Source organism: Ceratotherium simum, chromosome 25, assembly GCF_057802395.1.
Source record: "Ceratotherium simum simum isolate JZ-2026a chromosome 25, ASM5780239v1, whole genome shotgun sequence".
Lineage (NCBI taxonomy): Eukaryota > Metazoa > Chordata > Mammalia > Perissodactyla > Rhinocerotidae > Ceratotherium > Ceratotherium simum.
In genome coordinates, this window is record NC_141924.1 from 41,947,087 (window position 1) to 41,965,107 (window position 18,021).

The 18,021-nt window shown below is 35.3% G+C and overlaps 1 protein-coding gene across 4 annotated transcripts in view; it reads right to left on the minus strand.

Moving 5' to 3' along the window:
• Window positions 1-18,021, minus strand: part of NAV3 (neuron navigator 3) — a 566,501-nt gene that overhangs the window by 186,653 nt on the left and 361,827 nt on the right. For 3 of the 4 annotated variants that reach the window (XM_087449151.1, XM_087449150.1, XM_087449153.1), the window contains 2 exons: window positions 5,910-5,978; window positions 2,569-2,708 (listed from right to left, as the gene is read on the minus strand). In XM_087449151.1, the coding sequence (XP_087305277.1) occupies window positions 2,569-2,708; window positions 5,910-5,978 (209 nt within the window). The remainder of the gene's footprint in view (window positions 1-2,568; window positions 2,709-5,909; window positions 5,979-18,021) is intronic. The other variant, XM_087449152.1, reaches the window with a different exon arrangement.

The window sequence follows — 18,021 nt, forward strand, 5'->3', positions numbered from 1 at the left end:
GCAAACTAGTTTGTGAGACAGATCAACTTGTCAGCAAATGGAATAATTTTTATATTTTTATATGTTATTCCACCATTACAAATCTCCATGTCAAAAAGGTTAAATAAAACAGTCTTATCAAAAAAGATGTATGACTGGAATAGTCTAAAAAAACAAATTATAAAATAGTTTCACATGTGATGTTTATTATTGTTTTGTTTGCTCTTATAATTTAAAACATGTTTCAGAAATATAAACTAGCATGACACAATGATTAATTTAGAAACACTGATATCGGCTGTATTGACATCAAGTTGTAACTCCATGCTAATAGAAAATGTTATGTAGCATATAAAACAAATTCCAGATTGGCTGTATTATATCAAATGATGCAATTTATGTATATTATTGGCAGTTTACAGACGTTTAATACCTACATTTGATGTATTATAAATATTTGTGAATGTGAGATCACACACTTTAAATGTTTTGGAAGTTTTAGTTAGTTGGAATTGAAAGTAATGGCTAATTCACCATGAAAACTCTTGTCTTTTGACTGTAGTTATGGGCCTAAGGAAATTTGCTTTTTATGGTCAAAAACCTCATAATGTATGTCATCTGTCTCCACCTTGTGGTTATGTTAAATATTGCTACATTTTAATTTTGCACTACTTCCTAGACATACATAAGAGGGGTTGAATGGCTATGGAAAAATGTGAATGCTTGTCTGCCTTTGCATTTTTACTTTTAGACACCAGAAATAAAGAAAAGTATTTCAGGGCCGGCCCCGTGGCTTAGCGGTTAAGTGCGCGCGCTCCGCTGCTAGCGGCCCGGGTTCGGATCCTGGGCGCGCACCGATGCACCGCTTCTCTGGCTATGCTGAGGCCGCGTCCCACATACAGCAACTAGAAGCATGTGCAGCTATGACATACAACTATCTACGGGGGCTTTAAGGGGAAAAAAATAAATAAATAAAATCTTTAAAAAAAAAAAAAAAGAAAGAAAAGTATTTCACATGACAGAAAAATTCAGATACATGATGATATCAAGGTGTTAGGTCATCTAAAGCATTTCTGAGTCTCTGCCAATGTTATAGTAATTTCTTGTAAAAATATTATATAACTGTAGTATTACATAGCTAAGGTGGACACTGGAGCAGTCCATTCAACACATCTCTTTGTCTAAACAGGTTCCCTTAGAATTTCATAGGACATACAGGCCCTGTATGACACTTTCTAGGAAAGTCACAAAACGAGGTAGAATGTTTTTCTGATGAGAAAATATTGTCTCCCTTCTCCCAGGAAAAGTATAAGTCTCTAGTAATAGTTCTTAGGTTCTTAAATCACAGGTTTTACTCTTTATTGTAAAGATAAACTCCTAGCTTCCCAATACACACTGTTTTCTTCTGTTTCCATTCAACTCCAGAACTGGGAACGTTACAGGGATCAAGACACGCTGCTCTGCTTCCACGGAGCCACGGTCTGTCCACTTTGTTGTCATGCGTGGGAAATTGTCAATGAGTGTCTAATTCATACATTACCCCTGTCAATTCTTGTTTGAGTGAGACAAAGTTGTCTAATCAGACCATCTATATGAGACAATTTGAAATGATCTAATTGGAGCAAAAAAGTTCCTACGCCGTTGAAGTACTAAACCAAATTGGCCAATTGTTCTACTACTTAGCATATTTGTCACTTTGGAATTTCATGTTTTGTTGCATGGAGAGTTACATACTGTGAACAGAAGTCAAAGTTCTACTGATTTGAAAATACTGCCTCAAAATCTAGCAGGGCGCCCTCATCCCTCACACAGTCACACTGCTTACAACAGTATGGGCTCTTGAGTTTCTCCGGGTGTAGAGGTAATCTACACACTCTCTCACTTGCTCCACAGTGATATGCATCAAGCCAGCACCTCTTTAAATGCACACGTTGCACATCACAGAGAACTGTGTATCATATAATTAATATATAATCTGGCTTTAACACAGACCTCACTAAGTGTCCTTTCTTCTTGATGATTTTGTGATTAGATATTTCTATCATGCACTCTTTCAAGAAAATAAAACAAACATGAATAATGTGTCTCTTTAGGGAAAACTAAGGTCATAATATTTGTGTCCTGCTACTTTCAAAGATTAAATACCCATCATAATGATGCCTCAGTTTTTGATGCTCCAACCTTGACTGCCCTAAACAATTATGGCACTTATGTTAACTAAAGCTAAGGATGCAATAAATTTAATGTAGATTTATGATTTCAGGATAAATGTTCATAAAACATAAGACAAAAGAAAATGCCATTTATAGGCATCAGGGAGGAACTATTTTTGAGAAACAGATTTTATATTGGGTATATAATTAACCACTTTAAAATAAATGAAATTATTTCCTTAAAATGTTGTTCAGATAAGAAAAGCCCTGAACAAAGCTAAAGTTCACGAGGAGGCAGTTAGAAAACATAGGAAACTCCACTGCTAACTTTTCCATTCCCAAAGCTGCAACACTGCACAAATATTAGCTTTAGCATGTAATTCACGAGACTCATATGTTAGACTTGCGCCATAATGATGTGACAGGGAACACTTACCTTTCTCATTGCCATTTGCATAATTTGGAGGCTTGTTTTTGTCAATGCTGTTAAAGCTCTGACTTCTCCTATTTAAATTAGAGGCTCCCTGGACCTTGCTGCTGCTGCCTGCAGCTGGCACCCTAGAGGGACCTGGAAGCCTGAAATAGTATAAGGAAAATTACATCATTATTGTACATTACGAAAAGATAGGGAGCAGGAGGTTCCAAGCAGGGAAGAGTTGATGGGAAAAATCACAGTGTATGATGTTCTAAAATCTATTTAGCAGAAAATGTTGGTTTAAGTGACCAACATTTATAACCAGCTAAACAAAAGGTACAAGAATCTTCAGAAAAATCATTTTCACTTTTCAATAAGTATGCTCAAAAGTATATTAATAATGTAGAAAAATCAGAAATAAAGTAACTTTTAACTAAGAAAGTCACATTTAGCACACCCCTGATGAAAAAAACTTTGACTTGACTTAAAAATACTGTAACAATTACATGAAAAGCAAGGGAAATAATGACTTTTAACTGTCTGATGTTCTCAGGGTATTAATCAGCCACCTGCAGATGTTAAGTTGTTCTTTTCCATGTATGGAACATTGGCTTTATCTTCGGTAGCTGTATCCTAAATCAACTTGTACATTAATAATAATAAGAAGAAAGTTACTGAACAAATTGCCAACAACAAATGCTTGTTGAATCTCTAAGCTAGCTAGCTTCTTGAAGACATGGGGTGGAGACCAAGGTCATGGGTTAATTCATATTTGACTGACCTGCCTGACATAAAAACTTTCATTCTCTTGCCAAAAGTAAGCACCTAGACTTTGGCTCATTATCTCACAAGTGTGGCCCACTGATCACAGAAGTGATATGACAAGAAAGGATGAAGGTCTCAGAGGACGAACATCGCTGCTAGCAGCATGACAATTTAAGATATACCTATAGTGACAGTAGCTTCAGCTACTCTTTGTGTACGAAGGACAGGACATGAGAGATATATACAGACTATCTTAAAATTAGAAGTTTGACAGGAAGTTATGATTTGCAGTTATTTTTATTTGGACTATAATTAAATATCAGTTTGGATTATTTATTTCACTGTTTAAAGTTTCCATATCAAAATGTCAAGTATCAATTATTCCATGAATTGTGCCTAAAATGTGCAATTACTATATTTTATTTTAAACTACTAACATATATTGTATATATATAATAAACTCAATAAACATAAATTAGAAATTAAGAACTAATACTGGCATTCTAAGACATATTTAAAAACATGATAGTAAAGGTTGTCAGCATTTTTGCTAGTATTTGCTGCCCCCATGTGAACATCACTGGGTACTGCTCTGATGATTTCTATTTTAAAAGAAAAACAACAAAAACCATCCAGAACTTATAAACATGTGCTGAATTTTTCACTGTTCTATTTCACAAAGTTTTTTAAATAAAAGAAGTTTATATCTGTTATATTGGTGCCCAATATATCACAATTCCACAATCAGGGGTTACAATATTCAAATTTTAACTCACCTTTATAATACTACTTGATATATTATTTCCATAGATGATTAGGAAATAATGAATTATTAAATACTATAAATACTTTTTTAATAGTAACAGGTATTGCAAAATGGAATGAACGTCAGGAAAATACAAATACCAGCTTAAAAACAGAAGTGTTGATTTCTTGGAATAGTGAATAGTTTCAAAATGTTGACTGTATTTTGGAGTCTAAATACATATGGATAATAGTTTCTTCAGCTATTTTGCTAATTAGAGGTTGTGTAATGCACAAGATTAGAATCTTTTCCAAATGATTCCAGCATTTAACTTGTGCTCAAATAAATCTACAGAGTTTGTAAGTATAGCACAATAACCAGACACTAGGAATTTTGAGTACCAGTGATTGCATTCTACAGAAAGAATTCAACTAATTAATTTGGCCAAATGTTCCAATCATAATAAATCTGAGAACTATTCCTGTAGACTCAGCCATATGCTTAAAAAGTTCATTCCAAACTCACATGTGTAAACAAATTTTGTCACAAAATTTGCCCTGCTTGTAATGAAACTTGACCTGTTTCTAGAAAGCAATTAAAATGCATTTTAATCTTTACTGTGATCCATGAAGCCAAGTGATCTTTAGTTCTCAGAAGAACAAATTAAAACAAATTAAAAAATCCATTTGCTCTTCTCATTACCCTAATCTGACAGGCAGCCAGAGCTCCAGATCATTCATCAAAATAATAAAAAGAGAAATGCGAATGAAGCCAAAAAAAAAGAGAGAGAGAGAGAGAGAGAGAAATTCTATTAAATCAAAGTACTTAAAATATATTTTACATGCTTAAGTCTTAGAAGTGGTAATAAAAAATGCTTACTGTACACGGCAGGTCACTGTTCTTTGCACATCCTAATTTATATCATTTCTTCTAATTTTTAATTAAGTACTCTTTTAATTTGCCTTTCCAAAATCATTTTAATTACCATGGAAATGAACATAGCTTATAACACCAAAGCAAGGAGAAAAGCATGTACCTCAAGTCAAGGCATCCTAAGCAGTTCTTGGCATATAACACATGCATATAAACATTGCATATAACATGATACTTCATGAGAGCAGTGACTAGTCAACCACCACTGAGGTACATATCCACTGAGTGAGATGGCACATATAATCACATAAGAATCAGGGGTGCAAAACACATTTGCTGTGGCTTCATTCAGCTGTACCATCAGGCTTTCAGCAGCTTAACATTTAAAAAAATATCAAACACTTTGCACACATTTTTATATACCAGTATTGTCCAAACAGTGCATAATGCACTGTCATTTATTATAAAAGACTGTCTTTAAAATACATACGTCATAAAGAATCAAAAATTTAAACTATTATAGATAGAAGAACAATCCAGGCTGAACTGGTGCTAACTTCCTCATGAAAATCTGCCTATGTTTCTCAATTCTGCTTCAAAATGTGCAAAATCTAATGCACGCCCATCTCAAAAAGCAATTATAATGTTGTTGTACAACTTTCTGTGACCTGGAAAGAATGAGGCCTTCAAAGTAATTTTTTTCTTGACTTTCTCTAAGCCTAGAACCTAGACTTCAGCCCAATCATAGCACTATGTATAACAAAACTAAAATAGAAGAACCCAAAGCCATTTAATGATCTCACACAAACATGCTCATTCCCGAGAAGGCGTATAGAAATCCACTTGGAAGAATTCGGTAGTCTAAACTTTTCATCCAGAAGTATGCAGTTTTTGAAAAAATTTAGAATGATAGGACAAAATATTACTGGGTATTTACTTATTATCACTAACAAGCAATAAATTAGAGATATTAACTGACCTAGTAGGCTTTTTTTGACTGGTTGCAATTCCACTGTGATTAGACTGAGTTGCATATCTGGCTGCCAGACTGTATGAGGAGAAACAGAGAAATTGAATTAAAGAGATTCTTTGAACATGGAAAGAAAGCACAAACTTACAAGAAAACTATGAGTTTAAATGAAATGCAACTGGAACATGTGTAAAGAATAAATTAATTAGAAAATTATGATATGCAACATATATACCATGGCCTTTGATTATGAACACACTATGAAATAATGCAGTGCACCCCTTGAAATAGTGTGTCACCATTGACTTTAAAATAATGGTTGTGTAGTATTAATAATATTATTTTAAGTAGTAATATTTCATCTTATAAAAAAATTCAACCTTTGTAAATGACCAAGAAAACTTCAGGAAAGCTAATGTTAGACTTACATGATAGAAAGATCTCTATCTCAAAAAGGTTAAAATGAAAAAAAGAGTAGGAAACGAATTATTATTTTTGTTAATAAACTCTTCTAATTTGCTGTTTTAGCCTAAATATTATTTTGAAAACCAAGTTATTAAAATATCTGGTTTCTGTCCAATAATTTATGCTGTTGATCTCTAGTCCTAGAGAGAATGTTCTAAGGAGGAAACAATACAAGATGTTTTTCTAAAGACAGATCTATGCAAAAGCTGAGATTAAAGTGGAGTTAAATTCTTCAAAAATAAACTGAACAGCTACTGATGACAACTTCTGAATATTCTTGAATAAAAACTCTTAATGATTTTAAAATCAAAATTTTTGATCAAAGACACAAGAAAGCATTATTTAAACCAAGTTTTGAAGAGGTGTGAATACTTTAGGGACAAAATGAAAATTTGTACTTTAAGTTAAACTGATTTCTGAATTCCCTAAGGGTTCTGAAATTGGTGTTCTGAAGGACATAGTGAGACCCAGTAGACCTAAACCATGTCCACACGGCCTGGGACGGCCATGGTTGAGGCCTGAGTGGAGTCACTTTTCAGGTGAACTGTGATGGCTCTACATGAACCAGTTGTGCAGGCACAGTTTCCCAGGCCTCCAAGGAAACAGGAACAACATGGGGTGCTGGAATCAGAGCGGAAGGGTCGCTTGGAGCCCTGCTGCACTTGATCCAGTCGCTTTGCTGCCAAGCAGAGGGTATTTCAATCAAGGGAAGGATTTCTGAGGATGACGACATGTTTCCTAAGGTAAGTCATACTCCACCAGGCCTGTCTGTGGTGGGAGCATGCAGGTCGTTAAAACCGCCTGGTTAGACAGGAATAACTGCTAATATCTAGGGAGCTTTTCAGATTCACAGAGCACTTGTTTTTCACATTTGATATGAAATATATTATTATTTGCATACAGTGCATTCTGTATTCTAACTACACTGGGCACTGAGTCAACTGGCCATGACTGACCAAATTACTTCAGTAACAATAATAATAGAGAATAATTTAAAAATGAAAACCGAAGTGTTTCAGTGAAAAGAGATATTAATTTAAAATTAAAATTTAAATATAAAAGCACCCAAAGTGAAAAAAAATCTTTTGTGAACTTCTGAGTCTACTTTGTTAACCCAAGAGTAAGAGAACTTTCTAAAGGTTTACCACTAGGTCTTATCCTATGCTCTTTAAATTGAACACAAATGTTAGCAGGAGAGATGACAATAAAACAATGTACTTTCCTTCAGGGAATGGAACCACCTAATTGGTTTTTCATGATTTTAAAGAAGTACCATAATTTCTAGTATAGAAGTGGAAAACCAACAACAAAATCTAGAGGGGTTAACTGACTTGGCCAAAATCAATTTGGTTTTATGGCCCACGTGTGCTTTCTAATTTATTACAAGAGAATACTGGACTTGTTGCTTGTATTTTTGTACCAAGCCCTCAGACTTCAGTCCCTTGAACCCTGGCTTCTGCTCTGCTTCCCTTGCACTTGTGAAACTGTTTTTTGAAGGACACAAGAGTTTTATTCAATTCTCACCATACTCTAACACCTTTGTATTTGACCATATTGGTCCCTTTCTTTCATGGACTGTCATACCAATAAGCTCATTTGATTTACCCACCATCATTCTTGTCCATTTTCTTTCCATCACTGGGCCCTCTTCCATCACCATCTCTTAAAGGCATGCTTTTTCGTATGTCCTTTGTCCTCAAACACTTGTGTGCATTCTTTCACTTAATAGTTTGTTTCTTATCTAAGATTTCAAGTAAAATCTACTAGAAACTAGAATTAATGTCCGCATCATACTCCCAGCCATCAACACTGAATAAAAGCCTTGTCCATTTCCATGATCTTCAAAATCAATTACCACATTAAACTCACCATTTTCCTTCTTTTATGCCCCAAGTCTAATCAGATCCTTCCTTTAATTTCTTGATTTCTATTCATAGGGTCAACATTTTCTTTAGCCCTGTGGGCTTAAACCTTAATAGTTGACTCTTTCCTTTTTCCTTTTAATAATTGTACATGTGCAATCAATACCCTGTCATGCTGATTCAGCCTCTACAAATCCATTTGCATCTATGTTCTCCTTCAATTTGCACGTTTATCACACTAACTCAAGCCCCAGCTTGCCTCTAGCTTCCTTTTTTTTCCTTAATTTTTTATCTGGTTTTGCCTCCCTATGCAGCAGCAAAGTATTTTTTTCCCACAGTGCTTGTTAATACCCTTTCCCAAGTTTCAGATTTACAAACAGACTAGTGACAAAGCAGGTGAGAGGTACAGCTAATGCAATTTATTAGTAAAACAGACACAGGGGACATGTAGACACAGCTCTGAGGCAAGTGGAGGTAGATAAATAGAGCCAGATCACCAGTCCACTAAGGATTTTCAGACATCTGGATTGAGGACTGCATATTTTTTTCTTGAAATGTTGTAAAATGAGACTCCTTCTAGCTTATGGGTGGCAAAAATATCAGAGACAAAATTTTACTAAAGGAAGTATCTGTTCAACTATCTGATAAAGTGAAATATCAAGAGAATGCTTCTTATTTCCTCTAACATGTAAGGGAAAAGGAGGAGACTAGAGACAGTTAATTAAAAAAAAAAAGATGAAACTCATCTGGTGTTCAATACACAGAAGGATCAAAACTGCCAGAACTTTCTAGTGCAGGTTCAATCCCCATGTGGAAGTATAATATCCATTTATTATAAGGAAAGAAATCTCAAAGTAAACAGATCCTGAATTGTGATTACCCATCTTGATGAACCATCAGATCCTCGCTACGCAGTGTTGATCTACAACTTTGTTGTAGATCAACAAAATTGGCATCACCTGGGACTTGTTAGAAATACTGAATCTTAGATCTCATCCCAGACCTACTGAAAAGAATCTGCATTTTAACAGGATTCTTATGCATAACAAAATTGAAGAAACTGTGCTCTACAGAATATCCACAAATGTCCAACCTTGTAGGAAAAAAAACATGTTAGTATCCAAAGTCAAAGAGCATAATCTAAACATCTCAAGCCATGCCTCTCCTTCTGTCCTGCTGCTGCTTTAAATACTGTTGACACCCTCCTCCTCCTGGAAATCCTCATCTCACTTAGCTTTCTTAACACAACAGCTATCTCTCCAGCTACTCCTCCTACTTCCCAAATATAGGTCTGCTCACTATCCCCACCCCCTGACTTTTGTAGCATGACCATGAAATTTTCCAAAACTATAATCTTAGGCATCAGCTAATCTATTCCTCCATTCTGTTTATATCAAATCTATATTTTATACTCAAACCTCAATCCTAAACTCAGAGTCTCTTTTCTAAATATCTCCTTGATATCTCCTAAATATTCTACCTGGACCTATCACCTAGATTTCTCCCAGATATTCCAAAAATGTTCAAAATTTAACTCATTATCCTTCCTTCAAATCATCCTGTCTCTCTTTAACTTCGTTATCTAAATTTAGCATCACTAACATTTTCTCCATTGAACAGCATGGAATTGTCTTGACCATTACCCACTCCTTTTTCACCCCCATGTCATTTCTCTCAGGGACTCTAATAGTATCTCTTCACCAGTCTCTTTGTTATCAGTCCATTTTTATTTACAGGCAAATCAAATCATTCTTATCACAGTCAGCAGAATTAACTTTCCCAAGAAAGAATGGATGTCAATCTCCTTTGAAATTGCTGTTGACTCCCCATTGCCTGTAGGGTAAAATCCAAGCTCTGTGATTTGGTTTATAGAGTGCTTCAGTATGTCTCCTCAGACTCCTACAGCTTCACCTCCTCTGCACATCCTCCACCCCATGTTCTCCACTGCCACCACCCCTCTGCCCCTTGCCTGTGGCCTCTTCTCCCGTGGGTCCATGGCTTTTCACACGAGCTTTCCTTCATCAAAAACATCATTCCTTCTCTTCCCAACATTATGAAATCTTCTACTTCAAAATCCCGCTCAAATATCACTTTCTCGTGGAAGTATTTCTCAAGTCTCCCAGAGTTAATTTCACCCTCCACTGGTACACAGGTCTTTATTCTTCCCTAATTATTAGGGTGATATGGGAATTTATCAGGGTTAATGTCTGTCTCCTGTTCATCAGGAGAGGAATTATGTTCATTTTTGCACTTTCAGTTCCTATCATGGGGTTAGTACGTGTTCAAGAACTAAATAATTCGTTGATATTTACTGGGTAGTATTATCAAAAAATAGTTGATAATGGTTGATAAAAGATGGTATATCACCATATTTTAAGAAAGAGAAATTGTCTTAAGAATGGGACTATCAGAAATATATTAAAGGAGGGAACATAAAGACACTTCTCTTCATTGTGTCCTTCTTAAGTGACAAGCAGTTTACATTTATTTTCAAATTTATTCCTCACAATAGTCCTGTGAAGGTGATACTCTATTTCTGGCTGAAAAATATGAAACTGAAGCTTTTAAACATTAACTCATTTGTACAAGTTATATATCTTATAAATAACAGTACTGGAATTTGGAATTTGAACTTTGGTCTATTAGATTCTATAATCTGTGCTGTGTTTTATGATACCATATTGTTTTCTTGCAAACTAATTACAAATTGCAATATTTTAGTGCTTCTTTGGCTATTAATTCATTGCCCTGTCGATTTATGAATATCTCCAAAACATTATGATAATAATTTTACACTTCCTACAGAATATAATCTCTTCTAGACTCAAATAAATCTACTTTCAATAGATACTCTTCAGCATTCAGATAAACACTATTAAATAGTTTCATTCAACAGGTCACTTTAAGTACAAATCTGGAATAAGCAATAGAACAATTTTAAAGAGTAAGACATTTTAGTATCTAAGCAGCTCTCCTCAAAAATCTTCCAAGTAAACACCATCTTTTAAAGGTTTAAGCAACATTTTAGTCAGGGCCACTCCCATGCCCATTGTGCACATGACTAATTAATCAATCACACAGCTTTTTTCTGCTGAGCCCTGTGGTAGCCTCAAAATCCTCCACTAGGATGCAAGCAACACTATTAATCAGAAGAATTAGAATGAGAGTAAACTTCATTTGCGTCTCTTCTTTATGTTTTCATCAAAATATTGTTAAGAAGATTTGAGTGGTTCAGTAAAGGATTTTTGTAGACGATTCTATTTCTGTTGTAGTTATTCCAGCGGTGGACTTCCATGCAGAAATAAAAATTATATAATCTTATTACTTAGTTATCATCCTCAAAAATCAAATTGGACCCAGACATACAGACAAATGCATCATTAAAAAATCATCAAAACATAATATCTGAGCCTCACACAATCTATCATTCCTTTTCTCCATTGGTTACTGTCGAGCTTCTTCCAAAAAAATCTCACTTGAGAACGCTGACATTTGAATTGTCTCAATTTGTGTTTAATTATTATGATAATTAAAAAAGTTTTTTTTCGTATTCATTCATTCCATAAATACTCTTTTACCACCTACTGTTTGTCCAGGTAAGGCCCCGGAGAGCCACAGCAACTTGCTGAGGAATTGAGCCTTTGTCCTGACTGCAGTGGGGAATAGTAAAAGGCTTTAATTGCAGAATAAATGATAAATCCTCAAATCAGAGAGATTTTTCTCTTAGATATGTAAAGGAGGAACTAGGGGAGGAAGGATATATTAGCAACCTTGGAACTGGGATACCAAAGAGGAAGTCACTGCTAAAATTTAGGCAAAATTTGATGAGTTCCTGAATGAAGGCAGAGACACAGAAAATAGAAGTAAATGATTAATGAGAGAAATTATAATTATGAACATAGGAATTCAAGAAAAGAGAAGAATCTAAGATGGCTCCTGGAGTATAGTTACATAGAAGCAGAGTGTAGGAAAAGGAGATTGAACATCCCTGGTATAGTGTATGAAGAGAAAAAATAAAGACTCCACTTATAAGTTACGTTGCTAGTCAAAGGGTGAATGAAGTAACAGGAAATACTAGGAAGGGGGATATTCACAGGTGAGTAAACCCACCTTCATGGTCGAGATGAAGATCACTTTATGATCTTATTTAATGGTTCTCTTGTGAGATGCATGAGTACTTTTGGATGTTGAATAAATGAGCAAATAAAAAATTGAGTTCACATTCCTAAGGTTTTGAAAGTGGCAGGTAGACATAAATGTTGATAAATCTGATTTAGTTTTGTGTTCCATTTATTCTAATAAGCATATATTCATTGATGTAATCAGCCAATTAATGAATCATTAAAAAGACTTTTATGGACCGCCTACATGTATTGGCACTTGCTAGAACAATTTAATTTGGGACAATTAGGTTTACACATGAAGGGATTACTGTTTCACTCTGAGAAGTAGAACTCTTAAAACCATGTATACTAACTCAAAACTCTTCCTAAAAAGTATAATTTGATATTTACTGGAAATTGAATTTACTTCAAGCTTGGAAGGGGAAACAAAAATATTAGGGAGGTGTGTGAAAAGTGGTACATTAAAATTTTATTTTCTGTGAAATATGAAATTGAAATGCCAGTAGTAAAGATCTGGCATATTGGTTAACAGCGCAGAATCTAGAGCCAGACTGTTCCGCCTGAATCCCAGCTCTGCCGATCTCTGTGCCTGTGTCCTCATCAATTAAATGAGGATGACAACTTTAGCTACCTCACGGTTTTTATGAAGATTAAATTGTAAATCACTTAGAAGGATGTCTGGTACAGATAAATGCTGTAACAGTTAAAAGAAAATTCAGTGGGATTCAGACGTACATTTCAGAATCCCTGGATGCACTAAGCCTCCACAGGAGGATCTATAAACATTCTGGTGAATTCGGTACAACATAACTTCCTATTTTCCTCAATCCCTACAATTACCCTGCCCTCCTGTGCTTGGTAGTCTTCTGAACACCGCATCCTCTGGTTCTCACCTATCACTTTTCATGTAACCGTGTTTTTACTCTAAACTCATAAATATGGACCTCTCTCTCAGGACGGTGGTTATGCTTTTAAACTCTGGCCCTCAGTCTCCAGGCTTATAACTATGTTGGGACCATGATTTATTGAAATGAAATAAAATTAAGTCCTATTCTCCCTCAAACGTCCCTGGATACTATACACTCTTCTTGTTTCCTGAACTCAAAAATATAAATCCCTGTAGGTCCCAATCCTATAAGGAATTATCAGAAATTGTCCAGTAGGACATCTAAGAACCACCATTCCCAAAGCAACACACACAGGGTAGGCCCTCCAGAACCTATAATTCTCAACAGTGGACATAATCCAAAAAGTGTGTCAAATACAGAATTTAATGAATATTTTGTCTTGTGTGTAGTGATTAGTGGAAAATATAGTTTTGATGTGCTTATCTAATATATTTACTTTAATATTTCAACCAGAGTTTTGTGTTAGATTTGTACTCTAGATTTCACAACTAATTTGAAAGACAAGGATAAAATGCCTCAGAAAATGAGGCATTCCTCAATCAGAAAAAAAACTGGCCTTTAAGAAGGTAGCAAAACAGCTACCATAACTCTGAAAATATTGAAAAACAAACAAAAGGAACATTGCCTTGTTCACTCACTTTACCCATAAATGTTTGTGGTCTCCAGAGTTTTGTTCTGGGCCCTCCCGTGTTCCCCTAGCTTTATACTGTCTTTCTTCCCCAGGAATCTCTTCCATTTCTATTGTTTTAAGCAATAAAACATTGCTAAGCCAATGTTCCCGGGCCCATATCTCTGGCCCTGACTCTTCTCCTGGGCTCCAGAGCCACACACCAGACACCACCATCTAGAAGTCCCACTGAGATAGCATATTCATGAAGTCCAAAGCTGAAATTCCTTTTCTCCATCTCCTTCTTCTCGTCTGTTTCCACTATTGCATTATTATTTTTTTCCTTATTGAAATACATCACTATCCAATGAGTACAAAATAGAAACATTATGATTTTCTTTTGCCCTTACCTCCAAACAGTCCCCCAAATACATTTTCCCAGCCAGACCCTCATGTTTATTAACATTACACTGCTCACTCCTCTGCTACTAGAGCCGTGGTGTCCCTCCCACTTCTCTCCCCAAAGCACATCTTTTCTCTATCCTGTCACTAAAGTCCTGTTTCTAAATTGTAAATACCATCATTTTTTCTCTGCTAAAAAAATTCCCAAAGCAATTTTCGTTTACACTCAAGAAAGCAGTCCCAGCTCCTAGACATGGCATCCAGAGCCTCCATAAACTGACCTCTGTCTACTTCTCTAGTCTTACATCTCATCATACCCTGTGGCGGTTTAAACACAGAGCTATAATAAGTTCTTTGCTGCTCCTGTCATTAAGAGGTGAGATCTTTGTCCCACTCTTCCCCTTGAATCTGGGTGGGCTTGTCACTACTTCAATGGGTCACCACATTAGAAGTACAATGTCCCTGAGACTGCCATGCTGGTGGGGCCAATATGTAGTCACTATTCCAGCTAAGCTGCCAGACCCATGAGTGAAGAATTCACCAGGGAAGCGGATTCTCCAACCACAGATGTTTTGCCTCCCAGCAGTTTGTGATGCCCCAGCCATTCCACTCTTCCCTGTAGAAGTCTCAGACACAGTGGAGTACGGATAAGCCATCTCCGCTGTGCCCTAATTCCTAGGCTCATAAAATTCATGAGTATAATAAAATTGCTATTGATTTGTGCCACCATATTTGCAGTGTTTTTTTTTTTTAAAAGCAATAAATACCCAGAATACACTTCTACTTACACTTTCTCCCTGACCAAATAATTCCTGAATGTGAAATGGCATTTCCTTCAACAGGGCCTTTGTACAGGCTCTTTCCTCTGTGGTCACTGAGCAACTTGTACTCTGTTACATTAGTTAGCACTTACTGAACTATCTGTTTAAATGTCTAGGTCCTCTCCTCTATTAGATGATGGGCAGTTTGAAAGGTAAAACCATCACTATATCTCAGCTGCACATCTAGCATAATTCTTGGCACGTGGTGGGAGCTGAATCTTTATTTGTTAAAAAGTCACATGTGAACTTTCGAATCACTGATGAAAAAGAACACTGGGCTCTGACGTAATACATAAAGGATCACTAGAACAATACTTTCTTTCATTAAGCCATATGGTGTTCATTGACTATGCCCAACTGCACAGTGATTGGGTCATCAAAACATAAAAATAAGGCACAAACAGTAATTTTAAAAATGGATGTACTTAACACAAAATAATTGAATAAATTATGTTTGTCAGAGCAATTTTTCATACTATATAAGTTTTTCCAACTCCTCATTTATATTAAGAGATTTATAGTAAATTATTTTAGAATTACCCTTATTTCCTCCCTTGTCCACTTACCTTCAGTCTTGGAGTCACACAAACATATCGTAAGAGTGAAAATTCCTACACAGAATCCCTATACAGTCAAACATTTAGTATTCTTGATTCCCAAAGAAAGAGAAAAACATGCTTAATCATAACATCACATTTGTTCTGTTAACAGCACTATTCCCAGGGAACCAAGGAAGAATACAAAGGAGCAAGTTATAGAATATGAGGTAAGAAATTTCTTGGTATAAGTTTCAGTGGAAATTTGTTACCTCCCAATTTTACTTTTCTTTTATAAGATGGTACGATGTTAAGAAGGCAGGAATTATTTTCTTTCAAATTTACTAAAAATCACTTGAAAGAAAGTTAGGAATAAATTACCCAAGAGATGTATAATTAAATACATTTGAAGAAAGTCTTAAACTAAGGATTTTTAGCCACAATAACAAACATTGAAGACAGTAAAGCACCTTCACTAAAATTTTTGAGATTGAGATACATTGAAATATATTTCCTTATACATCCTATGATTTCTAAGGGTAGAATGAAGCCATATATTCAGAATTAAGATTTAAAGAATTCTTCAAACCAAATTCTTCCTTTAGTACAAAGAGTTTTCCTTCTGTAGGATCCTGGTGCAATGTTATAAAATGATAACTGACAAGCTAACAGCTCTAAAAAGAGAGAGGTGTTCAGCTACTTCTGCAAAAATATCTTTTGTACCTCAAAACCATATATGTTCCTTCAAAAATACGTCAGACATTTTGCCACAACTATACTCACATCAGAGTATGCGATAAAAATACTTTGTCCCTATACTTAAGTTTTACTGAGACTTCACTGAAAACAGTTATTGCTTAATCCATAAATGAGTCAGAAACTCAGCTTTCATCCACATGTGTTTCTTTTTAGTAGCTGGGTGGCTGAAATATCATCCTGATTGTATGTGAGACAGGTTACTGTGATAAATCATCCCATTAGTGAAATATGGTATGTAAATATATTTTAACCTCTGTCTTATCTTAAATTTCGACAGACAGTTAATAAGGCCACCTGCATGGTCTGCTTTTGTGGGATCTCAAAACAGTAACTAAAGAGGGAGATGCCTGTGTAAGATATTACCACATCAAAGTCTCACACTCTTTGAGGAATGTAGGACTTCAAGATAAAGGAGAACTCAGGAAACCAGGCTCATATTTCCCTCACAATGTTACCATAAATTAGATTTTCCACAATGCTTTTTTACTTACACGTAGCTCCAAAACACTATGCTTTTCCATTTACAATTTTCAGTATGGAGTAAAATTATATCACAATGCATTCAGTGCTCCATTCCAAAAGTTCATTTTAATGCAACCGCCTTAAAAATATTGGACCCTGAATACGAGTAGACAAAGCTATTTTGTTAAGCTGAAAATTTAAACAAAAACTTTGGCAAAGACTATCCTGATTAGTGAACAAAATGGATTATGTAATACTTCTAAAGACTTAAAAAGTATTGTAGGAAGCACAAAATATGTTAAACTATTTCTTAGTACACGTGTTCATGAAAATGACCTCTAAATATTCTACTTATAAAATAATTATATAAATGCATCTCTATAAAGTGTTTGAAGACCTATGAGAAAGTCTATTTTATAGAGTCCTTATAATTGGGCTACTCTCAATTTACTGCAAAGCAAACGCAATCATCAATACAATCAGTCTCATATTACTAAGGGATGTCTGAGTCTCAAAACATCTCTGATGGTGAGCTTTGGTCCAGAGTCCCCCACAGCCTTGCAGAGAGAGAAGGATGATTTTGTTTATACATCTTACAAGACCGAGAGGTCAATCAGAAAGGGAGAGAGAAGAGGGGTGATCAGAAGTGGAAGCATAAGAAATAGAATATGAGGAGGGAAATGTCGACAGTGTGTTTTATAATAAAGAAGGACCCTTGACCAATGGTTAAAGTCTCATTGGCCAGACTATCTCAGTTGCAAAAGTGTGTAAGCTGCTTAAATCCAATTCTATGCTCACCCCATCATCCCCTGATTAGAATTTGGTTTTCCTTTTAGATCTGACTACAGGATAATATTTCAATGGTCATACTGACATGATTATTATAGTTTTTGCGACAGTTGCATTTTCCTTTGTAAGTCAGTAAGTTGAAATTTTGAGGTACAGTCTTTAGCAGAAAACATTAATATGTAATAATTTCATACAGTATAAAATTGCAGGTATAATATTCAAGTCTATATTATCAGTGCTCTATTTGAGAAGAGTGTGCCCCATAAATACTAAAAATCAAATAGAACTAAATAATTTCTAGTGCTTGAGAGACAACGCTCATAAAATGTATAAACAGGATATCAAAATGTCCTGTGATAAAATGTTAAAGAAATAAATCACAAATT